Below are 27,505 nucleotides of genomic sequence, written 5' to 3'. Positions count from 1 at the left end.
TATTCAGGCCTTCTGTCGATAAGTAATGCCCAGCGAACGGACGAGATCACGTGCTGCATTGGCTCTACATTTTAATTCTGTTCCTCTCGTTTCCGTAGAGATTACTCCGAAGACCTCAGCCAGCTGCAGTCCTGCCCCAGAATCCCCTCTGAGTTCGGCTGAAGAGTCGGTTAAAAGCCAGCAGGAGGAGCAGATGTGCCAAGCGTCCATCCAGGAGCCCAGTGAAACTTCCGAGTCCCAGCCCGGCACGCCTCTACCGTTACCTCTGCCGGGACACGCGGGTCTGAGCATACAAGAGATGGTAGCAATGTCGCCCGAGTTGGACACCTACGCCATCACTAAGAAAGTGAAAGAAGTTCTAACAGATAACAACCTTGGTGAGTGTGTTAATAATCCTACCTTCTATTATTCCATCAATTTGACTCATTATTAGAGACAATAGTATTTCGTCCTAGAGAGACAATGCATATAATAATGTCCACATGAGAGGACAGGTTGGTCCTGCTTTAGCTCTTAATGGCCGTCCACTATAACTGTCTCGATGTCCCTGCCATAATTAATGAGAGGTTGAACGAGCGTGACACGCTGGACACTACTTTCTCCTTTACTGTTTGTTTTAACTCGCACCAACTGTTGTTCTCATGTTCAAAAGAGAATTGGCCGAAAACACCAGTTTTGTCTTTGTGAACTTTGTGCTCACACTTTCTTCTTTTGAAGTCATGTGATCACACACAATATAACAAAGGAGAATACGTATATATCGCACAGATGATACCTGAGCGTGATACTGTGACTGTTTCTTTCATCTCCCAGATTCTCATTTCCCGACGTGATTTTTGTCTCGGGAGCAGTAAAGATTAGTGGTGCTCTGTAGTGGTATCGACCTGTATAGAGTGCAGAATGTAAAGACAGCTGTGTTGATACGAGTCTGTGGGGAGAGAGAGAAATAATCTTCTGGGATCGCAGGCTTTTGTTTTACTCTGGGGAACATTTCCTTTTTGAACATAGATGGATCTCGGTTATTGTCAAGAGGATTCAGGTGCCTTTTATTTCGAGTGAAAAAAAAAAAAAAAAACATTGAAAGCTTAAGCGGCTGTTGAAAACCGTTTGAAAGCACCTTGTCTTAAAGGTGGAGGTTAAAAGCAAAATCAGCAGAGCTAGTTTGATCAAACTTTGATGTCATAGCACAATAAAAACATGTTCTCACTAACTCTTTATTTATTTATTTTTTTAATAATAATATCAGGCCAAAATAAATTAATACAGTAGCCTCAAAACAGGTATAACAAAATATTAAACTCAAGTGGCATTTTTGGCAGCATGCTCATATGAAGGTTTCTTTTTTGCAATTGTTTGTGAACACAAATTAAAAGTGCCTTTACATTAAAGGTGGGGTGAGTGATTTCTGGAAGCCAATGTAGACATTCGAAATCAACAGAACAAACACGCCCCTACCCCAAAAGGGTCTTGCCCCTATTTTGATAGCTCCGCCCCACACATACATACTGCTTCTGCATTCTATTTATGACGTATTGATACAAATTTCGCGGTGCGACGCGCTCATTTTTCCCAGGCGCGTCTGCACCGCATCAAGTTAAAAACGCCTAGCGTTTTCCGCGCGTTTTTAGGTTCGATATGTGAACGGCCCTTTAAGCCTTCTTTTATTCTGCAGCCTTTTTTTCTCTTGTTTTTTTTAACCGGCTCGCTAATGTCCATCCTTTGCACTAAAGGCTCTCTTCTCCACATCATGATTAGACCCGCCCCTTACTGCTGATTGGCTAAAAGTTTGTTTGCTAGTCGGCCCAAATCCATTTTCTAAAGCATTTTTTTTAATCGCTTAAAGAAAGTTAAAGAGTGTTCCTAAATTGTATTTATTTATTAATAATAGTAATAATAATATTGACCCAAAATAAATAAATAGCCATCTACAGTGGCCTCCGACCGTATCAAAAATGTCTCAAATCTAACCAAGTTTAAATAGCACAGATTACTTCAATTAAAATGTTTCACAAAAATAAGTTTGTTAATAATAAAACAGTATATTGTTTAATATTAAGACAAGTATTTGTACAATTTCAGGTTGTCCACCGTTGAGTCATATATGAAGGTTTCTTGATAAATGTGATTGGTTTGCTCTACAGGCCAGCGTCTGTTTGGTGAGAGCATCTTGGGTTTGACGCAGGGCTCCGTGTCTGATCTGCTGGCCCGGCCCAAACCCTGGCACAAGCTCAGCCTGAAGGGCCGAGAGCCGTTCGTACGCATGCAGCTGTGGCTAAAGGACCCACGGAACGTGGAGAAGCTCATGGACATGAAGCGCATGGAAAAGAAAGGTAATCTCCCTCCTCTGAAGGCATCTGCCGCTGTCTGGCCGCACACCAACTAACACCTGTTTGCAATTGTCTGTGTTGTTTCAAAATGTTTTGATTTCATTGTTTATTAAAGTGCTTCACGGTTTGTTCAGTGTGGGCTTAGTTGGCAGGTTTAAAGATGGCTGTCTGGTGTGGAATTTTCTTTTTTTCCCCGTTGTTTTTGTTGTTGTTGTTTTTCAGTTGATGATGGAGCTGTGTTGCAGCAGTTTGCCTGAAACAAAGTGCTCATTTGGGTTATGTTTCCAGTTTCCTTTCGACCTCTTTTTTTCAATAACAAAGTGCTGATGCTCAATCTGGGCTGGTTCCATGTAAAGAAAAAGAAGCTTAGGGATGGATTTATTGGTTTTAGCTCTTTAAACCTGCTAGTTTCAAACCAGGAACTGCTAACATCAGTAGCCAATGTGAAGGATAATGTCCTCACCATATCCAGACACATTCACACAAAACTAGATATTTGTCATTCTGCAAAATTATTTTGTCTACTTTAAAATTTTACATAATGTTTTTTTTCCCTCTAAAATTATTTGAGGTATTATATTCAAATAGCTTCTGCCGATTGCATCAGCTTTTTGTGTCATAATGGCACTAAATTAGACTTCAAATCTACAAATCATTCTGATATACTGATTTGCTGCTCAAGAAACATTTCTCATTAGTATCAATGTTGTAAACAGTTGTGCTGCTACATTTTTTTTTTTCAGGATTTTTTTATTTAAAGTTCAAACGTATCTAATAATTCTAAAAAATAATTTTGCGTTTTAAAATAAAAATCTTAATGAACCAAAACACTTTAAGGAAAACATTCTTTATAAACATTATGCAATCTTTATAAGCAATATAAATGTCTTTACTGTTACTTTCGATCCATGAATGCATCCTCGCTGAATAAAAATAATAATTTGAATAAGTATAAATACATTTACGTTACATTTTCAAAGCTCCAACTAAAATTTATAAACAAAGACCATTCCAGTAACAGAAAAAAGACAGCAACAATTGTGTATTTTCATGCACAGTCATCGCAGATCATCAGTTCCTTGGTCATGTGTCCATATTTACATGCAGCACCTGCTAATTAAAAATTGCGTTTATCCAGTGTTGATTCCAGTCGGCACAGGAGTTGCAGAAAACAATCTTTAAGCTGCCTCTCATCAGCGTGCCTCTCTTTAATGTGAAGAGATGCACGGGATGCCGGAGATAAGGCGGTCAGGCGGAGGGAGGCCTGATGGGCAGTTTGATTGCTCTTTTTTTTCCTCTTTAAAAGCCCAGATGTGTCCTCTGGCTGCTCAATAGGCCGCACATGCTCTGTGAGGCCGCTCGTCGCTCCGCTGTCTGGATTGATGAGGGTGGGAGATGTCATTTCTGTGATCAGCTGTGACAGGCTGATGACTCTGTGAGGCTGGCTTACTTAAAGTCCAGTGCACCCAGCGCCGGGCCTGTACGCCTGCGAGCTTGCAGCAGGCCAAGTGAACATTCCTGGAGTCATTAGGCCTGTTTAACACTCCTCTCGGGCTAAAAGTGACATTACTGGTGCTCCTTGGGTGACGATGACGATGATTGTTTTGTTATGAGTCAGGCTTTGTGGTTTGTGTGCACGTGGAGCGGGCAAAACTCGAGGGGACCTCATCATTAGAGTGAAACTGGCTCCACCATTTACCCCTAAAGCTCACTGTGCACTTGCCAGGGACTGAAAGCAACAGCTTTTCTGTCGTGTTCCCTCTCTCTGTTTTCGTCTCTTTCCGCCTTGCTGTCTTTTGCTCTAGCTTTTATGAAGAGAGTATGAATTTGACCTCGACGCTGGCTAGAGGCACGAAGCAAATTAGCCTTGCTTGGCCCTTGTTCTCAGAGTTTTGGCCACCAGCGGAATCTTTTACCATTGCTGTTACCGAAGGCTCCTCTTCAACAGACACTGGAGCACAGCGGAAATCACAAATTTCACACACAGCTGTGTAGTTAGCTGCTTTCTCATTTTTTAATCAGAAAAAGGATATTAATGTGCTTGCTCTGTGTTAATTAATTTAAGAAAAAATAGAAAGACATTATACTGATTGCTCAGTGTTATTATCACATGAAACTAAATTGTTCGAAGGAGAAGAAATTCTTGGTGTTTGGAGAATATTTGATCCTAGTTGTGCTAGGAATTCAGATTTGCACCTCTCTGCCAATATTTTTACTTTCACTTATTTATAATATTATTTTAATTTAAACCAACTCGTTCCTGTTTTAATGTTGAATTTTTTAAAGCTGAATTTTCAGCAGCCATTACTTCAGTTTTCAGTACCACATGATCCTTCGGAAATCATTATAATAAACTCATTTAGAGTTCAATAAACGTTATTACAGTATTATCAGTGTTGAAAAATTGGTTTCTTACAAATATAACTGTTTCTGATTATCAGTAGTACAATATCTGGAATATTAACACAAATTTCTGACAGCTATACACTCAATACGTTTATAAGAAATGCCTTGTGTGTAATTTCCATTTTCATTGACACTCACTGGTACAAAATGTCATCTTATGTTCTGAAGATTAATTATTTAAATGAACATAATTTGCTAAACATCACTGCTCAAAACATAGAAACCGACATAAATATGTTCAACAAATGCAAAAACTTTGAAAGCTTTTAAATCATCAGGGCATCTTTATAGTTCAGCCCTGATCAATCTCCCTTATATTGGATGATTTAATCATTATTTTTGTAATGCTGATGAAGGAGTTAAACTTGGAAAGAAATTAAGATGCGATAATATTATTTGTAATCAAAGACTGCCCCCTACTGACTAGAGAGAAATACAGCAATCATGCATTTCATTTACTGCAATTTAATCTACAGCATCAAACTAATTCTGTTCAGTAGAAAGGAAAGACACTGAGGGGAACACATTGCCCCCCGTATTAAAAGTATTGGCAAATAATGATTTTATTTCCTGTGCAGTGTATCATGTGGAACATATTTCCCAGAAAACATTTGCCTATTTGCATGTATGTTCTCTCAATTTTATTTACAGCTGTTCTCCATATGTGTTTTCCAGCCTACATGAAGAGGCGCCACAGCTCCATTGGTGAGAGTCATTTGCTGGAGAGTGGTCTATCAGGAAGTGACCTCACTCAGAGCGCCAGCCCCCAAAACCTCTCCCAGCAGCATCAGCAGCAGCAGCAGCAGCAACAACAGCAGAATCAGCCCCATCTGAAGAAACCCCGTGTGGTGCTGGCTCCAGAAGAGAAGGAAGCTCTGAAGAGGGCCTACCAGCAGAAGCCTTACCCCTCCCCTAAAACCATTGAGGAGTTAGCGAGCCAGCTCAACCTCAAAACCAGCACAGTCATCAACTGGTTCCACAACTACAGGTACTGAGGCGCTTTAACCCTTTAAAGGGTTTGTGAACTGTGTGTACTCTGCTAATGATGAAATTAGGCTCCGGCTTACACATCCACCTGCTTGTGTTCCTTTTCTTACAAGTCTCGTTCGTGGTTCCCACAGATCCCGTATCCGACGAGAGCTCTTTATAGAAGAGATTCAGGCGGCGGCCGGCGAAGGCGGGTCCCCCTCGGCGCGGCCCGGGAAGTCTGGGGGCGAGGGAGACAACAGCTGCGATGGCACCGAGTCTGACAGCACTGCAGAGGGCCGACCGAGCGGCTCCGAGGAGCGCAGGGGCCTCCTGGAGAGCCCCAACCTCAGCCACAGAGACGAAGAGGGCGAGGCCGAGTTCCCCAGCGCCTCGGGCACCAGCAGGCCACGAGGAGGCATCATAGACAGCCTCTTCGGCATCCCCGAGTCTGTATCCACCGCCCCCGCCACTGCCACAGCGACCCCCTGCCGAAACCCAAAGGACAGCAGTCTGCGCAAGAAGAAAGCAGCCAACCTCAACAACATCATCCACAGGCTGGAGAAGGCGGCAAACCGCGACGAGCCTCACGAATGGGAGTTCTGAGGCGCCGCCATGTTGTTGTTTTATTCTCACTTTGTCCCTCACTGAGCTAACCCGGCCAAACCTGGTGCACACACAACACCGGTTAACCCAAGGGGTTTCGATTTGCTGTTTAGAAGTGGGCTATCAGAGACACGAACAAGAAAAGGAAACAAGTTTTTAGTCTGTTTATTTTGTGAAGCACTTAGCGGCCCTGCTGGCCACAGGGCTGTGAGACCATTGGCTAATGGTGAAGACACAAAACTGAAAAGCACAGGAGAGGGAGCGTTCCCACGAAATATTCTCAAGACTGGTGACAGTCACCAAAAAAAAACAAAAAAAACAACAACAAATACACACTATGAAATCACAGTGTCTCTGTTTCTAATAGAGAAGTTCTCACCAACAAGCTGAATAACTGTTACAGTAATTTATCAGTTCTCAAGGCTCTTGGGAGTTTCCTCTTTTGTATCACGTACACTTCGGCCGTCAGCAGAGACTAGTTCGAACCGGTTTCAAACCAAAAGCCAAGCATTTAAAAGCAAGTGTTGGCTGAAGGAACACGGGTGCACCGTCCCACCTGCCTCTCCCTCCCTACCCCAGAGGAGGCCATCCAATGGCTATGCAACTCTAGTACGCAATGGATTCCAGTGTAATGGAACCCGCATTATTTTCACAGTTCGGAAGCTTCTCCGATGTGAGAAGAAAATCCTTTTTATAGCAATTAAGTTGCCACCGAGAGATTGCACAGTCAGTTGACTCTAAACAGCACTCCTTTTGATTTTACACGCCAACGGCCTAAAAGAGAAAAAAAAATCACGTGAATGAAAAATAATCGTCGTAAATAAGAATCCATGATCACGCAAAAATTCATACTGTTGTTGTAAGTTTGACACGAATGGGTGACGGGAATAATTTCGTAACTCGATAGCTAAGTGTCAATTTTTATCGTTATTTAGGTCTGTTGTAAGGTTAGCGCTCGTTTATTTTTTTTCCATAGCTTTAATTGCCTCCGCGACTTGCGTTTTGAAGTCCGTGGAGGTCTTGTTTAATAATAAATGTCATTTTAGGCCAAAACAAAGACAGATAGTGAAGAAAAAAGGCTTTGTACAGTACTTTGAGTAAATATTCCTGACAAGATATTTTTTAAAGAGAATGAACTTGCCTGATTTTTATCCTCTTATAATAGAATCAGAGACCTCTAACCAAGTTGGGCAGTTTGGGCCCATAGAATTACAATTCTAATCCAATATCTATGGTGTTATAAATTCTAATTCTATGGTGTGGCCGTGGGCCACTGCACTGTATGGGCTGGTCCTCAGCACCAGGGTACCGGACGCGGGGTAAAGTCGACCTAACAGCTCGCTCTCGTGCAAACTCAAAACTTCAGGTTTTTCACCAGCTTCTCCATTCACTATTCACTCAACCGTAAACGAGCTTTCCGTGGCGTCTGCAACATTGCCGAGTTTGTTCACGGCATGCATCTGTCCTCCGAGACGACTGGAAAAACACCTTGCGAAATGGACTTAAGTTTTTTCTTCATACTGTATATGACGGAGGACTTTTCATCCACATTTCTTGTTAAACACACATTTTAAAAAAAGAGGAAAATATGTAGATTGTGAATGAAAAGCTCTTTTAACGTTAGCAGCCTGAGGTGAATCGCTACACGGCAAGGACTCGGCCCCTCTGTAGAAACGTTCTTTCTCTCCTGAAACACCTTTTGAAACCTGCTCACCTTTCACCTCTGGCCCTTGTGTCATTGTATGCAGTTGATTTTGTGAACGAAAGCGCAGATCGGTGGTACCACGCGCTCGTTTGTGTGCGAACCTTGAGTGTGTGTGTGTGTGTGTGTGTGTGTGTGTGTGATTGTTGACAAGAGCGATCTATATTTGTATATTACTACTACTACTCACCACAGGCGGTGGAAGCAAACACCTCCTCACATCCCTAAGCTATTTAGCAGTCCTGCAGCATATCACATAGTACATTTTAAGTTTTTTTTATTTACACGCATAAACTAATGGTAGATATTTTTTTTGTTTGTTGGTGTGGTTTGCTTATTTATAGATGCTGTCTTTTACATATTGATGTCTTATATTGTTATACGTGTTCTTTTTTTGTAATGGAAGGGACTATAAAAGGTCAGGTTACATATTTTTAGACTAATAGACTGCCGGCAGTATTGGATTACATTTAAATGATGTACTTTTGATACATGTCTATTGATTAATTCTGAAAATTATCATTTTTTGTTTTGTTTGTTTGTTTTGAATATATTTTACTCTGTTAGTGAGCTGGATGAACAGTTACTACATTGACAAAGGAAGCAGAATTTATATGTATTGCATTAATGATTTTAATTAGTACGCATTTTTAGATGTTTTAACCATTTTTAAAGATTACAATTCAAGATGAATTGTGTTTGGCTGTATTCACTACAAAGGCAAACCGATTGATGCTCTTGAATTGGGTTTTCAGGTTAATAATTAACCTGCGAACGTTCTGATAATGTATGTTTAAAAAAATCGCAATCAAGCTTAGTTGCTATAAAGAGCCAGTGAACAACTGGTAGTTAACGTCACTGAAATTAGCTGTCGCTTTGAGCTGCACCTTGAGGAATTGGACTTTTTTTTGTGCGTAAAAATTTATGCCGAAAAACTAATTCGGTTTAAAACTACCTTTGGCCTTTTTTTTTTCATTTTCTTTTTTTATTTGATGTGTGCCAATGAATGATTCAAATCAAATTTGTCTCTTTAAGACCTAACGAAAGCACAGAGAGATACTTCATGAACCAATGTTTTTATCGGAATATACGAAAATGTTGAAAGCCTGTGACTGTTTCTCGAACTTTCTCTCCACGTTTAACATTGGAGTGCCTTCACTGAAAACTGTTCGCTACTATAATCGCGTCGTCTTCATTCCAAATAAGTGATTGGAAGTATCGTGTGTCAGATCGTACCACATCTTAACAATTTTCGCCAGCAAGTTTAATAATAAGGTCTCATCTAGTCTCAGGTCATAATATTCCGTACTTTTAAGGTGTCTGTGTTGTTTTATCTGAGAGAAAACAGCTGTCCCAGGATTCAAACTTGGTTACTCAAAAAACGAAGTTTTGTAATGGTTAACTTCATATTTATTCATCCCATATGTAGTTTTAATCATTTCTAGGCATTCATTAGATGATTTTGACCATGTTATTGTATTTTAACAGTAAGATTCCCCAATGCTTGAGGAAGTATACAGATGGATTTGGTGTGTGGAAACTCTTTTGTAGACTATGCTGTAGTGTGGACCAAATTGTCAAAACAGACAAATCAAAGTGTGAAGACTCTTTTCTGATCATAAACATGTGATTTCAATTGAACACAGATTGAAATAGGAGCACATTGAAATCTGGTCTGTATCAAGGTAGCTTTTTTTATGTCTGTCACGTTCTCACTGACTGAAACGGTAACCGTACTGTTGATATCATTGCATGAAACACTTAAAGAAAAACACTTGGAGTTTCCAGACGATTCTCAGTGCAGATGTCCAGCACTTTTTCTCTGCTTTTTTGCAAATATTTTTCTATGGAAAGTATTGCAGATGACTAAACACATCAACATTCGACTGCACAGACAGCACGTTTATATTATTTCTTAAAAAAAGACAAAAAAAGACAAAAATTAAAACAAAGCAAACAAAAAAAAAGATCATCATTATTGATATTACATTGGTAGTCTCGAGTAGCATTAATGTAGATATTCGTCCGTAGCTTAGTTCGCTAGTGATTTGTCATAATTGTTACCTCGTTTATTCCCTCACACTTACATCACTTCCTGAGACAGTATGTTCTTTCTTCACCTGAGACAGTATGTTCTGAACAGCCACAGTTTGTTTCATTGTATCCCAGATGGAGAATTTCTCTCTCTCTATCTTTTTTGTTTTGTTTTAAAGTTGTGTAATTGTGTTATATGTGAGACGAGCACGACGATTATACATCTGTCTCAGCGAGAGCAACACAAGTTATCACGATTAATTTCGACCAACAATCCATGGAAGCTGGATGTCTGGATCAGGACGTTCAGATCTCTCTCTCTCTCTCTCTCTGTTGTTGCTCAGTATGCTGTAATATGGGTAATATGAAGCCTTGTAATGAAATATGACAGGCAGCTCCCAAGTCAAGCTGGTATCCTATAGATTCTCCTTAGGTCTCTCAAAGCTCAGGTAGAACCTCGGTTTAGCACAGTCCTTTTGTCCATTAGTTTGTTGGTGACACTTTCCCTCTTACACCTGCTAATGACAGTTGTATGGTTTATTTTTCTGTGTCATGGATTTGAACCACAAGATGGAGCTGAATCCTCCATTTTACCTGAATAAAGACTCTTCCACTTTGTTCTCTTGATATGCATTTAGTTCAGTTGGTTTCTCCTTTGTGTATAATCATGTAGTCTTGTATTCTGTTCCCAGCGCTGTTACAGTTCTAATCCAAAATGAGAAAAAGCAATATCACTGTTTGAAATTCATTATTATTATTATTATTATTATTCATTACCACCATAGGTGTATTAACTGAAGTAAATATCTTTTGTACAAACACATTACCACTGTACTCTGCATTTATTTATTTCTGATGTCAGGAATTTGAAGCCATGTTTAAGAAGCACAAAGCATGTGCAAACTAGGTTTTTGACTACAACAGTTATGCATGCATACATATATCTGTTATGGGGACATTTTAAGTGTCTAAATGAAACATACAAAAGTTACAAAAAATTAACACATACTACTAGAAATACCACACAAACAGAAGACATTTTGAATAATTTATTTTCTTTCCACCGTATGCATATTCATGTTTTTAAATTACCAGAAGGCACATTTAAATTGAATTATTGTAATTTCAGGACATCTCCATATCCATTCCAGTTTCAGACAGAACCCACTGCTTGTGTTAGCAGTCTACATCCTTAACAGTTAGACTCCAGAACATTTCCACCATTCTTCAAAGTGATTAAAGTACACTTTAATTTACTTTCAAGTGACACACATTTATTTTGGACACAATACTTGTAAAACTTAAATTAGGGGCTCAGGTGAAATGAAGCCAGACAAATAATATTAATAAACCAAGACCCAAGGGCTGTTGTGCAAAATAATGCCATCAGTGTTTACCAGCAGTGTAAATACATCATGCTCCATGACCACAAAAATCATTACACAAATTACTTTGAATACAGTTTAACAGAAGAGGTGGAGCACACAATTTTAGCTACAATGGCATCCATTATGACAAATAAACCATTCTCAGTTCCATTACCTTAAAAATTTAAACGTGTGTGTGTATATACATATTCAAAATATATACATATTCAATATATATGCAGTTTATATATATATATATATATATATATATATATATATATATATAATTGCATATATTTTGAATATGAATTCACAAAACATATATTACTGCTGTCAAATGATTAATCGCATCCAAGTTTTTTTTTTAAATAATACAGATACACATGCATGTATACATTTAAGAAAAATTTGTTGTTAATATATAAGATATATATAAATTATGTGTATATATTATAATGTGTGTGTGTGTGTCTGTAAATATGTTAAATATATATGTGCATATATATATATATATATATATATATATATATATATATATATATATATATATATACACACACTATATAAACAAAAACGTTTTTTGGTTTCAATTAATCATTTGACAGCACTACTATATATATCAACTTTATACAGGATCTTTCACATAGTCTTTATGTGTGTGTGTGTGTGTGTTTGTGTGAATATTTAAAAAATGAAATCTACATATAACTAAAACAAATTAAAACAAGACTGATTTAGAATAATATATATATATATATATATATATATATATATAAAATATACACACACACTAAATAAACATTTAAACAGCCCCTTTAAGAAAATCAGTTATAACTTTAAAGTGTATTTTGTATTAACTTTTGGTAAGGATTTGTTACCCATAAAAAAGACAAATACGACACATCAGTACCATATATCTGTGCAATTTGGCACATTCTTTTTAATCAAAACCAATTTTACGCTGTTGAGATATGCTTCAAGTATCCCCGTGTCTTCCTCACTTGCTAGACTTGAGGCTAAATAAGATCATCACCGCCATCACCAGCATCATCCCCACAGCGATCTCCTTCATCCTGCCCAGTTCCATATCCTCAACCTGCTCCTCCTTCTTCCTGATGAGCTCTTCTCTGCGCTGCCGGATCTCCTGCTCTCTCTTCAGCTGTTCTCCATAGTGTGATCTAATGAAGGTATCAAAGTCGAAGATGTTCTGCTGGGTGACTCCAACAGAGGGGGAGTGTCGGGCTCTGCTCTGCTGTCCTGATGCTGGACTCTCTCGCTCTCTGCCGGCGGGTTTGCTGGTTCCCAGCAGGTCAGCTTGACTCAGGATCCCACGATCGTATTTCCTCCTCAGAGCTTTATTACCCAGGATGCTGTACGCCTCGCTGATCTGCGAGAACCTGAACGCGGCCTCCTCGCTCCCTGCGTTCTTGTCCGGGTGATAGATGAAGGACTGTTTATAGTAAGCAGTCTTGATTTGTACATGCGTGGCGGTCGGAGAAACTTCCAAAATATCATAATAAGCAGACTTTGATTTGTATAACGGACTGCCTTTATCCTGTGTGCCACTATAAGCTCTGGTTAAAGACATAAACTGCCCTACATATACATTTGGAGGGGCATAAAGAGGCTTTTTATAGATGGCTTCCCTTAGCTGGCGCTTAAAGTGAGTGCCAGTTTGACTGGACAGGAGAGGGAGTTTTCCATAAGTTCGCAAACACGAGCTCCTCCAGGAGGACAAGTGAAATGCAGATGCCTTCGACTTCGACCCATGGCAATCCGTCCACGTACTAACATTTCCAGAATTGAGGTTCAACGGCTTTTTCAGGCTGTATGCATCTCCAGAGCAGGTAAAGAGTGTGTTCACAGTCCCTTTTGGAGACTCCAGAGCTGCCGGTGTTTCAGCTGATTGGACAAGGTCATTTCGAGTCTCACAGAGCTGTGGCGACTTTATTAAATCTGCGACGTAAGTTGCTGTTGGAACCGGTTTAAAGTCTTTATCCAAAAGCGGGAGATTTCGCGGTTTTAAAAGCTTGTAAGCCACTCTCCCGAAACACAGCCTGACCTCCGCCATTGCGCAGGGATCAACTAAAGAAAGCTTCATCGCCGGGTTCCGCCGCAAATCGACCAATCAGAATTGAGCTTCTTTGCAGGCTGAGTGAAATTAGACCAATGCCGTGCGAGAAACATATTTCTAGTAAGGGGATTGTTAGAGCGTTCAGGTTGTTTTCATCATAAGAGTTACATAATATCCTGTGCAAGACTGTGTAGGGCAGAGATAGTTTATAATGAATAGTAACTCAGTGGACACACTATCATTGTTAGTATTATTATTGTTAACGTAATCGATTTTTTGTAGATGATTTAACTACAGACATTTCATTGTATAGAAAATCCAGTTATTTTAGCTGTTCTGTGGACATGATCAAATGACAAAAATCTAAATCATTTAAGTTAAGGGCCTTATTAAAATTATATCAAGTTAAGAAATTAATATTATCCGTGTTATTGCATTTATAAATTAATTAAATTATACATTTATGCATTTAGCAGACGCTTATCCAAAGCGACTTAAAGTGCATTCAAAATCAATTTTTACCTATCATGTGTTCCCGGGGAATCGATCCCCCAACCTTGCGCTTGATAGCGAAATGCTCTACCATTTGAGCTACAGGAACACTATGTGGGACTACATTTATAATTACATAAACTACATTTATGGGGCTACTACACTTAAGCACTTAATTCAAGTACTAAGACTAAAACTAGTTCATGATGATCAGGGCTGTGTTTAGAGTTTTGGGGCCCTCTGGATGAGGGGGACGCGGGGCCTAATCTACCTACTGTTCATAACTAAATAAAATATATACTGTAACTGTATGCTATATAATTTCCCCTTCACAATCAGTGAATATGTATAGGGGTATTTCTATGATTGCAAATTGTATCTACTGCATTATATTGGCAGTTATTTATGTATTATAAATATGCAACTAATTTCAACTCTGCCCTAAATAAAAGTGACGTCTGATGAACTGCGTGCGACACACAAGTTACGCGCGTTTGTAAATCTGTGTTCATGTTTACGTCTGTCGCGGAGCACACAGTTAAAAACATTCCAGCAGTACGCTGTCACATACGTAACTTGCGTATGTGGTTTCCAGTGCACACAAGCGCTTTCACATTCACCTGAGCAGGCTGCAGACCATACCTCTCGCTCGGGGTTTGCTGTGCTACCCTGCCGTCCTGCTGGATATCATAACAGTCGCTGACAGTCCGCGTGTGGGCCTTCATCGACACTCGTATCAGACCTGCTAGGGGTGTGTGCATGCAGCATAATGGACCAGGCGAAACCCCGAACGGAGAGCCGCCTCCGCTCTCCTTCAGCGCCGCAGCTCCGCTCCAAACGGCAGCGTCCCGGGTAAGGAGGTTCGGGCAGGAGGGGCGGACGGTCCCTCCTCAGCCGACAGTGATGGTGGTGTTTTCGGCTGCGAGTGACTCTGAGAATCCGGGAGATGCGATGTCAGGCGCGGACTCCGGGGAAGAGGTGTATCGCAAACCAGTCATTCCTGTCCCTAATCTTCATTTGGGGAAGCCCCTTCGCACTTTAGACGTACCTGAGGAGGTAAGTCCCCGAGGTTTAAATTAAAGAGGATGTGCTATTTTTATAACAGGGTAACGTTAGTTGTAGTGTGATGCATATAAGTTAAATGCAAATGCCCACGTTCAACTGCGTTTCGCCCCTTTAAATGTTTGTTTGTTTTTCCTAAATATCATCTGGAAGAGTTGTCAAAATTTTCCAGATTATCGTGCTTTATCGTAACCGTTTCCATAGGCAACAGATGTATTGAGCGTGTTTGCGTCCCGATTGCTACAATCGGATTGGTTCTTTATCCCAGTGGGGCGGGTGGACGTAATTTCTGATTGGTTTATATCACACGTCCATCAAATCATATCGGCTGGATTAAACTAATCGTGTTTTGCAAGGTCTATTATTATCATAGACAGTAAAAGAAAGATTGTCATGTTAAAGGTCTCAGTGCTGATTTCTGCTGACAAACCTGCGTGACATGTGAACATGTGTAATATGATTAGCCTAAGACCTTTGTTTATCATTGCCAACGGGTTGTAAGATAATTATTTAAACGTAACAGCTTTCAAATATTTCAAATAAGTGCTGTTCTCTTAAACACTATATTCATCCAAAAAAATGCATGATGGGTTTTCTGCATCACTGTTTTCAGTATCAATACTAGGAATAACTGTTTGAGAAATGTTTCTTCAGTGCCAAATCAGCATATTAGAATGATTTGACACTGAAGACTGAAGTTAAAGCCATAACTTTAAATTTCTGCCCAAAAAAACCTCTTATTTTCCATTTTAATAAAATTTCAAAATAATACTGTTTTAAGTCAAAAAAAATGCATCTTAGGTGAGCATAAGAGACTTATTTCAATAACATTCATATTACCATAATACAATATTTATTTATAAAGCACATTTAAAAACAACCAAGGCTGACCAAAGTGCTGTACATAGCAGAGGATAAAATACAGAGCAGTACAGGACAAAAGAAACAACTGAAAAAATAAAACAAAAGAAAAAATAACTTACCCCAAACTTTTGAGCAGTAGTGTACCTTCAGACTAATGTAAAAAACATTATTCTTTTACATAAAAAAAAAAAAAAATAGACTAATGTCTATTTCTGTTCCTCCTCTCTCTCTCCATAGTTCCCAGAGGTTATCCCCCTGAATGTAGGAGGAACATATTTCACCACTCGGCTCTCCACCCTGCGACGTTATGAGGACACAATGCTGGCTGCCATGTTTAGTGGCCGCCACCACATTCCCAGGGATGCAGAGGGACGATATTTCATTGACCGAGACGGAGCATATTTTGGGTTAGTGTTTAGATTAATAAAATCTGATTATGGCCACTAGTATCCAAAAATACAAACGTTTTGATTATCTGAATTCATCTTTTATTATTTCATCACTGCATTACTTAAATAAATGCATGATTTGATGCTTATTAGAAATGCTTGTCTGTATTTCTCTGGCATTAGGGATATTCTGAATTTCTTGCGAGAGGGTGAGCTGCCTCATAGGGACCGTGTTCGTGCGGTTCACAGGGAAGCTCAGTATTATGCTATTGGGCCTCTTTTGGAAAGCCTTGAAGACACGCAGCCACTTACCGGAGAGAAAGTGCGACAGGCTTTTCTTGATCTTTTGCCCTATTATAAAGGTAATATAAAATCATAAATAAAAACAGGGGTTTCCGTTTATTGAACAATTGTACCCTTTTCTTCTAGAAAATCTTGAGCGCATCGTGGAGATTGCAAAACTTCGTGCCATGCAGAGGAAGGCTCGTTTTGCAAAACTGAAGATCTGTGTTTACAAGGAGGAGATGCCTATCACCCCTTATGAAAGACCACTGTTCAATTCGCTGAGATTTGAGCGCTCAGAGAGTGAGGCCAAGCTGTTTGAGCACCATTGTGAGGTTGACGTGTCCTTCGGGCCCTGGGAGGCAGTGGCAGATGTTTATGACCTTCTTCACTGCATAGTAGGTGACCTGGCAGAGCGGGGCATCTCTGCTGACCAGCAATGCATCGGTGTGTGTGACAAACACCTCATCAACCATTATTACTGCAAAAGGCCAATCTATGAATTTAAAATCACCTGGTGGTGAAGGTGAGGTGTTCTAGCTGATGATTCTAGCTAAGAACTGAGATGTGCAAGTCTGAGCAAATGATATTTGCGGCTGTCTACAGTTATATGAAACCAGCAGGATCATGGAGTCCTACTCGAAATTAGTGGAAATAATGACAAGCTTTTGAAAAAGATGGCTATAATTGTGGCATTTGCCCTTTTGTTTCTTCAGGAAACTGCGGTTTGCAACTCAAATTTTATTTTATGGGCAGCTCTATTGATTCCTTAGTTTTTGTAAGTAATTGTTTAACTTAGTTAATTTAGTATAAAACCTGGAATCATTTCGTCCAGTTGTAGTTCTAAAGGGATTTTCTGGAATCGTCCTCAGAGGAAGTTAACTTATGTGAAACAGTGTTTCCTGTTCTAAATATGACATCCCTTAAATATGTTTCCGTGTTAGATGGAATGCAGTATGATCAAAGAATTAGTCAACTGGACCCATACTCTGAAAATTAAGTGTCATTACTTGTGAAGTATTTCTTAAAAACAACTTTTTCCCTAAAGTATTTTAAAATACCCCATTTGTTTTACATGACTTATATACGTAGGACCTGATCCATGTCAAGTTTCCTGTAATGAACACCCTAGATAGTGCATATAATGACTTCAACAAGAATACAAATGTCTGGAATTTACAGCCACTCAAATCTTCACATAAAGCCTTATAAAATATTCATACATCCCATTAAAGTATAGAAGTTTTTTTATTCATGTAAAAAAAATAAACGGTTCACCAAGTTTATGTACTAAAATATATATGACCTGAATATGAATTAAAAGCACTATATTTAAAATTAAACTAAAGACTGTTAGCCACCTTACTGCTGGATAGATTGCCTATTTTGCTACTTTGACACTTTATGAAGTTATTTTCTGCTGCCTATAGCATTTGTCTATGCTTTTAATTGCCATAACCCTCAGCAAGTTTAGATGATTTAGCATTATTTATTTTAGTCATCTGAAACATCTGTCTCTCATTGGTTTGCTTTGAGAGCTGTGAAGGCCATGTGAAGTTACAAGAGCTCTCTGTGTTTTGGCAGCAGAATATCTAATACCAGTTAAAATGCACAGTATAATCCTAACTGGGATTTAGTTTCAGTCTTGCCCAGTTGATGTTATGTTTCTCAAATCTAAACCGATGCATATTTGTTCTCTGTTGTACATTTGTTAAATACTGTTGTTTGTATTGCATTACTGTACTGGCTCTTATTGTGCTGATAATAAACAATATATTTTGCAATTTATTAAAAAAAAAATTTCTTCTTTTTTTTTACATGTAAACGTAACAATTTTATCATAGATAATGGTGAAAAAAGATGAATGCGCTGGATTTGTCGTCGGGAATGTTTACATTCTTAGATCAGACCACCTGTAGCCCCGCCCACACAACCAATACACCAGTCGCGAGGATATGAGGTATTTTGTGACCCTGGAGAAGAAGACCGCTGACGAGGTATATGTCGCTGTCCGGTTGATTAACATTAAATACTGAAACTTTTCGGTTTTTTCAATGTTTTATTCAGTATCGCTTTAGACAAGTAATGCATATTTCGCTAATATCTTCCTGAGAACGAGCTGTTGCGTTTGTTTTTAGCCACGTCAGTTAGCTGTTTTGCTAGCTTGACGTGTCTGCCTGCGGCGGATTGAATGACATTCTGTGTTATTTTCAGTCGATAATGTATTTTCTACAATACTTTTAAACCCTCTGATGGTCAATTAATGAATGTTTAAGCTACAACATACCAGCACTGAACGATGTCAGTAACAATTATATGTTGTAATACCTGGAGTTTCCTTTCATGTTATCACTGTTAAAATTGGTTGTTCTTTTAAGCAGTTAACGTAATTGATTCAAAACGATAAAGACACAAGACCAAACACGTTTGAACTACTCCCGTTTTCATTTCGACGGAGATTTAAAGGGTCATTGGATGTTTAATAATTCGCAGTATAATTTAGACATCATTTTTGTAAGGTTAGGTGAATTCAGGTTGGTTTGGTCATTTTCCCCAGACATCTCAATAGAAACAAATGTCCCAATTTACCTGAATCCACCCTGTATAATTATTAAAACTATGCATTTGACTTCCCCATTAGCTCTGAAATCTAAATCGAAGTATGAAAAATCTGATTTTCACATAGTTTCATTTTTAAATCTGCTCAGTCTTTAAATGACTCATCTTGTCTCATTTAAATGGCGATGTTGAAATCTCTGGTATGTTTTGCAAGAGTTGTATGTCTTTGCAGAGCACATTCTGTAACCTGACTCCTTTTGTCGTGGTGCATGAACTGTAGACCGGATGTGCAAATTCAGATCACAATAACAAACATGTTTCTTCACCTAGACAAAAGGGACACGATGAGTCAGCGCTCGGAGAGACGCGGGATCCATGTAGACCAATCAGAATTGCTGTGTAAGAAAGGCTGCGGTTATTATGGCAATGCTGCATGGCAGGGCCTATGCTCCAAGTGCTGGAGGGAGGAGTACCAGAAATCTCGGCAAAGACAGATCCAGGAGGACTGGGCTCTGGCTGAGAAGTGAGTTGAACACAGTGGAATTTAATTTTGTTCGATAACGGATTAAGTATTAATTAAAAGAAACATTCAGCATCATCAAGACATTCTTAAAGCAGAAATGATGTTCAGACAGACTGCTGTAATGATGTGCTTCCTGTTGCAGGCTGCAGCGAGAAGAGGAGGCTGCTTATGTCAGCAGTCACAGTTCCCCTCAGACCCAGCCTCCACAGTCCAACTCTCTTGCCACCTTCTCCAAGTTTGAAGAGAAGAAAACCAATGAGAAGACCCGTAAGGTCACCACCGTTAAGAAGTTCTTCAGACCCTCTTCCCGCACAACCCCTAAAAAAGGTACAAGGAGGGTGGGATTGGAGAAATATAAGTGTGATTTGTGTTTTTTTTTTTGCAGTAGGAGGAGTTGGCTGATGTCTGCCAACCAAAAAAAATATTATAAGTTGGACAAGTGAAAACTGATTTAAAATACAGTGGAGCTTTACAGACTTGTGTCAGTGCTGTAGGTTTTCCTTGCATCGCCACTTTCCTTTCAGAACCCAAAATACAAAATCACACATTCTTTTGTTTCTGGATTCCTTTTGGAACTCATGCTTATTTCATATGCAAATGATTGCCCCATCATCATACATAGTCCCAGTTTGACTTTACCTTGTCATTGGATGGCATCAATCTGATAAAGCCTTAAATTGTCTGCATGCAACATCCAAGCAGCAATTTGTAATTTATGCTAGTTGATTATTACTTTAATGGACCTGAATGTTGGCAATTAAAAGGCTTTATCATTGAAACATTAGGTATAGACCATTCAAAAGTTAATTGGGATCAGTAAGATTTTATGATTTTGAAATATATCTCTTATGCTTACCATGGCTGAATTAATAAAGTAAAAATGTATTTTTTGGTGAAAAGTTTTCTATTTTAATATATTATAAAATGTAGTTCATTCTTGTGTTGCAAAGCTGAATTTCCAGGAGTATTACTCCAGTCTTCAGTGTCACATGATCCTTCAGAAATTATTCTAATATGCTGATTTGGTGCTCAAGAAGCTTTACTGTCATCTTGGAATAATTGAAAGCATTCTTGCTGAATAAAATCGTTACTTACTTTCTTTACTGATCCCAAACTTTTAAACGGTAGTGTAAGGCACCCTTGCTTGATTAAATAGTTATTTATTCATTTGCGGTCACTTGATTTCTGTTCTGCGTTCTGTCTGATCTTCACCCCACTTCTACCACATTATTCATCCATATCACCCCCTTTCGCCCGTTTCCCTTGCCTACCCTGGGTGTTTTAGTCCCCCCCGAATAAGAAAGCGAGAAACAAGAGAAAGAGGAGAAGTTGCAAGGCAGGAGGGAGAGCCATGGAGAAAACCTCCTGAGGGATCTGAAGGGCATTTTTACCCAACCCTGGGAGCTGGCCTCCCCCACCGAAGGTAACATACAGAGCCTGAAGGAACATCTGGGGTTATGAAAAGTGAACGTGGGAGGACATTGCATTGTTCATCTTTTCTGAGTTGGACCAGCGTTCCTTTGATGTTTATGATTTGATGTTCTGTGTTGAAGAGCTAACTGTCTAAAAGTGTCTATACTAAAAGTATTTCACAGAGTACAGCAGCAACCCTTTCATTTGATGTTCCCCTCAGCTGTTCTTCGTGACATACTGCCCGATCCATACTGTAGTTTAGTGTGTATTTATTGGTTGTGTGTGCTTCAAAAGCCATGATTGAATTGACCCTACCATTTGTTTTCATGTTCACTGTTTCATTGTCATGCGTCCTCTTCTTTTTCTTGTCAATCTGGTGGCAGCTCTGGCATCGAGGCTGAGAGGTGGGTATTAGTGCCACATCACTGTAGCCCTCCAGCACAAATCACAGAAAACAAACCAGTGCATCAGTGTTATATATGAGCTGCATGCATTCAGGCTGAAACCCTTCTAATGCTCCGTTTAGAAAGACAGGTGCAACAGCGTTTCGAACATCTGTTTGTGTAGTATTTAGCCAAAGCATGCTGGTACCAGAATTCTCTCTCAATTCATTCAGCTACTCTATTAATGTCTTTGACTCTGTTCTGATGTCAAAGGTGTTGGCATGATAACAGATCAATATTTTAGTAGAACGGCCTACTTCTGAGAAGGTTTTCCTCTCAATGGGCTGAAAGTCAACTTATGAATATATGATATGTAACATTGTTGTTTATTCAGTGGCTTTTTTTCTTATTATGTGCAGAATGTCATGTGTAATTCAGCTGAACATTTCTACTTGTATTTAATTATTGAATATTATTGGCTGAAATTACTTTCACATGGCATTCTGTGATGAAAACTAACTTTTGAACTTCCATTTTCTTCCGATCCATTTTATTATCCATTTATTGCTTATACAACTTGTTTCTAAACATTCTGTGTGCTTATTTGTGTTCCTCAGAGAGCCATGAGGGTAAAGCGCCCAGTCCCTCCATTAGCCGTCAGTCCAGCATCGAGACTGATCGCGTGGCACGAGACTTTGTGGAGTTCCTCAAGACCATACACAAGCCGGGCAGAGAGATCCACAAGCAGAGCCGTGGTTTCATAGAGAGTATGGGGAATAAAAAGGTGAGAACCAGGGTCACGTGCCTACATCAGATTTGAATGTTAATCATTTAAGTAAACAAATTCTTTTGCATTTGTTCTTATTTAAAGGATCTCAGTGCTGAAGAGCTGTCTGAGTGTGTGCAGGACTTCTATCAGGGCATGTCTGACCGACTCTTGAATCATTATAAAGGTAGAATTCATGCTTCAGAGAAACTTGGCAGCGCTGAATTGGTCAAAAAGTCTCAAATGGTTTGAATCATTTTAATTAAATACTCACTGAATCCATTAGAGCGGATACTTGATCTGATTCATCTGCTGTCTGGTTGTTTTGTTGTAATGGAATTTTATGAAAGATTACCAAACATGGTTTTGTTTTGTATGTACTTGGGCTAGGGATGTAACGATTAACCACGTGCCAGTTTAAAATCGATTCAAATATGTGACGACTCAAATCGGTGGAGATGTTAAACAAGTCGTGATTCTATTAGGGGTAGGAGTTCATATGAATGTTTGACTGAGGGGAAATTACTCTTTAGAAAAGTTTAGATGGTATTTTTGTATAATGTGTAGGGCCGCGCTGCTTTGTTTACAGCGGTTACCTAGGAAACGCTTAAAGCGCCACCTGCTTAAAGCGTTCCATCTGTTCCATGCAGATATTTTTTCTGCATAGTTTCACAAAGCTATTTTTTTTGTTTGTTTCAAATTTCGAAATTATACAATCTAATTTAGATTAATAACTGCTCATGTTTATGTTTGTTTATATGAATAATTTATTTTATTTGTGTTACTCATTTATTTGATTTGGAGCTTGTTTTCCATTACTTTATATTAAAATTGTGTCATTCAGCAGACGCTTTTATCCAAAGCAACTTTCAAATGAGGACAATAGAAGCAATCAAAACCAACAAAAGAGCAGTAATATGCAAGTGCTATATTAGTATATTATTATAGTGTTATTTCAATTTCACAAGGAAATGTTCAGCATTTTGTCCAAGCAATAATAATAAAAGGAACCACTTAATTTATAATTTGTCTTAAATCGCTTAAAAAAAAAAAAAAAAAAATCCTGAATCGAATCGTGAAATCAAAATTGTGAATAGAATCCAATCATGAGTTGAATGAATCAATTTACATCACTAACCTGGGCCCAATTATATCTGCCCAAAAGCAGAATTGTTTAGGAGACAGGGGTATCTAAAAAATATTTTTTTTCTTTAAATATGGTCAGGCTGGGTCATTAAAATGAGTGAGATTTTTAGAGCTGAGATATCTATACCAGTTGGCCCAAGTTGACCTTTGATAATGCAATATTTATTTTTAGTCCACAGCCCTCAAATTAGATTTTTGGCCCTTCATTTAAAAAAAGTTTGGGCACCTCTGTTTTAGAGCATGACAAATGAAAGTATGTTTAATTAATTATTTTGTTGTTTAAAAAATTGTAGCTTGACTTGTTTGACTAAACCTGATGAAAGTTTTTTTTTTTTTTTTTTTTTGTAGTTGTAAAAGGTTGTAAATGGCTCATCAGTTTTGGTTTCATTTTAGTTTTTAGTAATTTTAACTTGTTTTATTGTATTTTATTTTTACATTTTAAATCAGTTTTAGTAATTTTAGTACTTCAGTGTAATTTTTTTAATTCAATTCAAAAATATGTTCAGAGAAATATTTCTCTCTCTCTGTGTGTGTGTGTGTATATATATATATATATATATATATATATATATATATATATATATATATATATATATATATATATAATATATAATATATATATCTTTTTTTTTTTCATTTTATATTTACATTTTATTTTATTTAAGCTTCATGTCAGTAAACAAGAAACACTGGCAAATCCAGTACATCCAGCCACCATGTCTGCTAACCACTTAAGAAAACATTGTTGTTCCAGAATGGTGATGTGGGGGTGGGGTTATATAACAGACTGATTTCACTGATTTCATTCTAGACACAAGTATGTGAGGCATCTAAAAGATTTTTATCTGTCCTCTCAGCTGTCCTCTGTAGAATGCTGTGAACGGACCATAATGGTTATTTACATTTTTGTACATTTACACTTGCCTTTTATGGTTTACAGTTGATTTCCAGAAGCCAGATGATTTTTTTTTTGCAAATATAAACCTCAGTGGGTTCCTCTTTCCTCAGGCTCCTCTGAGAAAGTGGATAGGGTAATGGACCAAGTGGAAAAATACATCATGACTCGACTCTACCAGAGTGTCTTCTGTCCAGAGACCTCAGATGATGAGAAAAAAGACCTGGCCACCCAGCGCAGGATTCGGTCAGCCAATGTTTAGTATTGTTTATGTGCTATTATAGTATTTCTTAATATTTTAAATTAGGTTATGTATGCATGTATGCATGTATTTATGTATGTATGTATGTATGTATGTATGTATGTCTCATTAGCTTTATTTTTATTTCAGTGTAGGTTTTAGTGTTTTTCCTTCTTTAACTTAAACTTATGTTGGCTAGTTATCAAAATAATATTTTTCATTTTAGTTTAAGTTTTATATTAAATATTGATGTTTTAACTACACACTCCATATTATATGCCCCATATCAGTATTAACTTTATGCATGAAAATTCCTCAATCAAGTATGATTCTTTTACGCCTTTCACCTTCTCCAGTATTGATTTATTCATCATTTAATGGTTTTCCAGGGCCTTACACTGGGTAACCATTCAGATGTTGTGTGTTCCTGTGGATGAGGATATCCCTGAGGTCTCTGATAGTGTAGTCGAAGCCATCACCGGTGAGTCTGCAAGGATGGTACTGTTTTGTCTTTACGTTGCTACTTTCAGTTTTTCTTCCATCAAGATACAAGCTATTTTCTTCTTCTTTTGTCTACCTCAGATATCATTGAGATGGACTCCAAGCGTGTGCCCAGGGATAAATTGGCCTGCATCACCAGTTGCAGCAAGAATATTTTTAACTCCATCAAAGTCACCAAGAATGAACCAGCCTCTGCAGATGACTTCCTACCCACTCTCATTTATATTGTGTTGAAGGCGAACCCGCCACGGCTGCAGTCCAACATCCAGTACATCACACGTTTCTGCAACCCTTCAAGACTCATGACGGGAGAGGACGGATACTACTTCACCAACCTGGTGGGTCCACATATAATTAAGAGTTGCTCAAAAATCATATATGTCCAGACAGACTAATTTTTAAAGGCATAGTGCACCCATGAAAATTGTTCTTTTTCTTTCTTTTTACTCAATTTTTATCTTCATCACGTGTTCCCTGCAGTGCTGTGCCGTTGCCTTCATAGAGAAGCTGGACGCTCAGTCGTTGAATCTCACCCCTGAAGACTTTGAGCGTTACATGTCTGGTCAGGTTTCCCCCCGACAACAAGAAGATCCTGCACCCTGGCCCCAGAGTGGTTCCTGTGTCAACCCAGCACTTAGCCAGATCCAACATAACCTCAAGCTCCTATCCAACCTCGAGAAAAGACAGCAGCAGGTCACCGAGGGGGCGCAGAATCTGCAGGCCGAACTGGTAGAATGGCAGGACAGCGTGGCCCGCGAGGTGCAGGACATCCTGGAGCGATACCCACTGGAGATCAAACCACGAGCATCTGCGATCGATGCAGAGAATGTGGAGAACGACAGGCTGCCACCACCCCTTCAGCCACAAGTGTTTGCGGGTTAGCATAGTGTAATGTCCTTTGGATTGAATAAGCCAGCAACATGGTCGTACCAGACGGGTAAAGCATTTTTAAATGCATTGGCTGCTCTTGTTAAAGTTCTTCACTCCTTCACTGATTTGGGCTGTTACCATTTCATTTGTCTTTTAAATTTGCTTTCACTCCCCATCATATCTTTTCTGAAAACATATTATTGTGTGACTACATTTGTGCAGCTGATTCATAACGGACGAGGCTTATTTGTGTAACTAAATAAGCTTTTCTAACCTGACTTTGGAAGATCTGTCAGCAATTTGATCTACTTTAATACAAGTTGTTTTAAATTACTGAATCAAATAGCTGCTAATACGTCCTCTTAATATGATTGCAGTTTTTATGTGATCATATACCATATATCAGCATTTCTCTTGTAGATAAGTCATGTACACTGTTGGGTGTTTCACCCCATGCCTTGATGTGCATTTCTCCTGAATGAATGCCTTTTTATGGATGTATAAAATGTTTTGTTGCTCATACTATATACTTTGGAAGTTTAAAGTTGAACCCCATGCAGATTTTTTAGTTTTTAAAGGAATTTTGGCGTATTTTACATTTCATTATTAAATGCTTGATCACGTAATTGATCGGATGTACTGTTCTGCAGATGATTCAGCAATAAACACTATTTACATAGGAATATTTTTATTTACAAATGAAAATATAGGTATAAAGCTGTGCATTTGCTCACCGGAATGTATGCAATTATGTTAAGGTGACATGACTGCAGGTTGCTTTAAATCCCAAGATCAGAATAACATTAAACATGTTTTGCGTTTGATGATGTCAGCATTATCCAAACCCAATTTAAATGCAAGTTTTAATTTTAATACTGCCCCAGCTGTAACTATTACAGGTACTTTGCAAAACACTATATTCATGTGGGGAAATTTTTTTTTTAATTTACAGTAATGATGATGATTTATGACTGTGTGTGATATTTTATCTGAACTGTTTTATGTACGATGTAAATATAAGTTGAGGTGTGTTAATTTTCTCTGTGTGAATCATTATTTATCATTCTATAGCACCAAAATAAATCTGCAAACACAATGCTTTTTATTTATTTTTGTTTTGAAGCATACACGTGAATAAAGTCTAGTACTGTAGAAGTGCTTGTTGAGTGGTAGGTGAGAATATGGTGTGCAGATGTCAGTCTGCTAAGTTGAATATCTCTGAAATTAGTTGAATAGCGTCTCATTGGGTATAGCCTGAATGTAACACTTTAATTTCCACATGTTCATGTGGGACTTTGAAAATGGCCCATTTAATGAGCCATTAGATCCATAACAGATCTGCAGCCCCACCAAACCCTGAGTCTCGTACGATGGTTCCTCTGTCCCTGCAGGCCTCCAGAGGTTCTCAGGATAGAATGTAGGTCAGAGTCTCAGGAGAGTTAAGAGGCTCCACAAGTGATATGCTGAGATCTTGTTTAAAGTACTCTACATTTTAAGTCATTACTCAGACAATATGTGACATAAATGTAGGTTCTGTTACTTTAGGCATTGATATAGCTTGTATTATATGATATTGGATTAAGTATCATTTGACAAACACATCACCTAACCTTCATTAGTTTGAATTAAGTTACTTT

The 27,505-nt window shown here is 38.5% G+C and overlaps 4 protein-coding genes across 7 annotated transcripts in view; 3 read left to right on the top strand and 1 right to left on the bottom strand.

Annotated features, from left to right (window-relative positions):
* The window catches only part of LOC113054412 (homeobox protein cut-like 1), a 110,682-nt gene extending 99,818 nt beyond the window's left edge, over positions 1 to 10,864 (top strand). For 3 of the 4 annotated variants that reach the window (XM_026219948.1, XM_026219949.1, XM_026219950.1), the window contains 4 exons: positions 99 to 377; positions 2,142 to 2,330; positions 5,409 to 5,721; positions 5,855 to 6,305. In XM_026219948.1, the coding sequence (XP_026075733.1) occupies positions 99 to 377; positions 2,142 to 2,330; positions 5,409 to 5,721; positions 5,855 to 6,305 (1,232 nt within the window). Of the gene's footprint in view, positions 1 to 98; positions 378 to 2,141; positions 2,331 to 5,408; positions 5,722 to 5,854 lie in introns of all 4 variants that reach the window. The other variant, XM_026219947.1, reaches the window with a different exon arrangement.
* Positions 10,865 to 12,315: 1,451 nt separating this feature from the next.
* Positions 12,316 to 13,890, bottom strand: dnajc30a (DnaJ (Hsp40) homolog, subfamily C, member 30a). Its single transcript, XM_026219952.1, has one exon. It carries the CDS (start codon positions 13,507 to 13,509, stop codon positions 12,406 to 12,408), a length of 1,104 nt encoding a protein of 367 aa, XP_026075737.1. The 5' UTR covers positions 13,510 to 13,890; the 3' UTR covers positions 12,316 to 12,405.
* Positions 13,891 to 14,013: 123 nt separating this feature from the next.
* Positions 14,014 to 18,329, top strand: LOC113054416 (BTB/POZ domain-containing protein KCTD7). The gene is made up of 4 exons (XM_026219953.1): positions 14,014 to 15,030; positions 16,138 to 16,307; positions 16,473 to 16,651; positions 16,719 to 18,329. The coding sequence occupies exons 1-4, from the start codon at positions 14,734 to 14,736 to the stop codon at positions 17,093 to 17,095; spliced, it is 1,023 nt and encodes a 340-aa protein (XP_026075738.1). The 5' UTR covers positions 14,014 to 14,733; the 3' UTR covers positions 17,096 to 18,329.
* A 77-nt stretch (positions 18,330 to 18,406) lies between these two features.
* On the top strand, positions 18,407 to 26,964 carry LOC113054414 (rab5 GDP/GTP exchange factor-like). The gene is made up of 9 exons (XM_026219951.1): positions 18,407 to 18,568; positions 19,461 to 19,653; positions 19,796 to 19,980; positions 22,067 to 22,233; positions 22,321 to 22,402; positions 24,370 to 24,502; positions 24,887 to 24,978; positions 25,080 to 25,336; positions 25,479 to 26,964. The coding sequence occupies exons 2-9, from the start codon at positions 19,475 to 19,477 to the stop codon at positions 25,878 to 25,880; spliced, it is 1,497 nt and encodes a 498-aa protein (XP_026075736.1). The 5' UTR covers positions 18,407 to 18,568; positions 19,461 to 19,474; the 3' UTR covers positions 25,881 to 26,964.
* Positions 26,965 to 27,505: the final 541 nt, after the last annotated feature.

This window comes from Carassius auratus, chromosome 35 (assembly GCF_003368295.1).
Source record: "Carassius auratus strain Wakin chromosome 35, ASM336829v1, whole genome shotgun sequence".
NCBI classification, from domain to species: domain Eukaryota; kingdom Metazoa; phylum Chordata; class Actinopteri; order Cypriniformes; family Cyprinidae; genus Carassius; species Carassius auratus.
The sequence above is the reverse complement of the archived record's forward strand: the minus strand, read 5'-3'. Positions and strand labels throughout refer to the sequence as shown.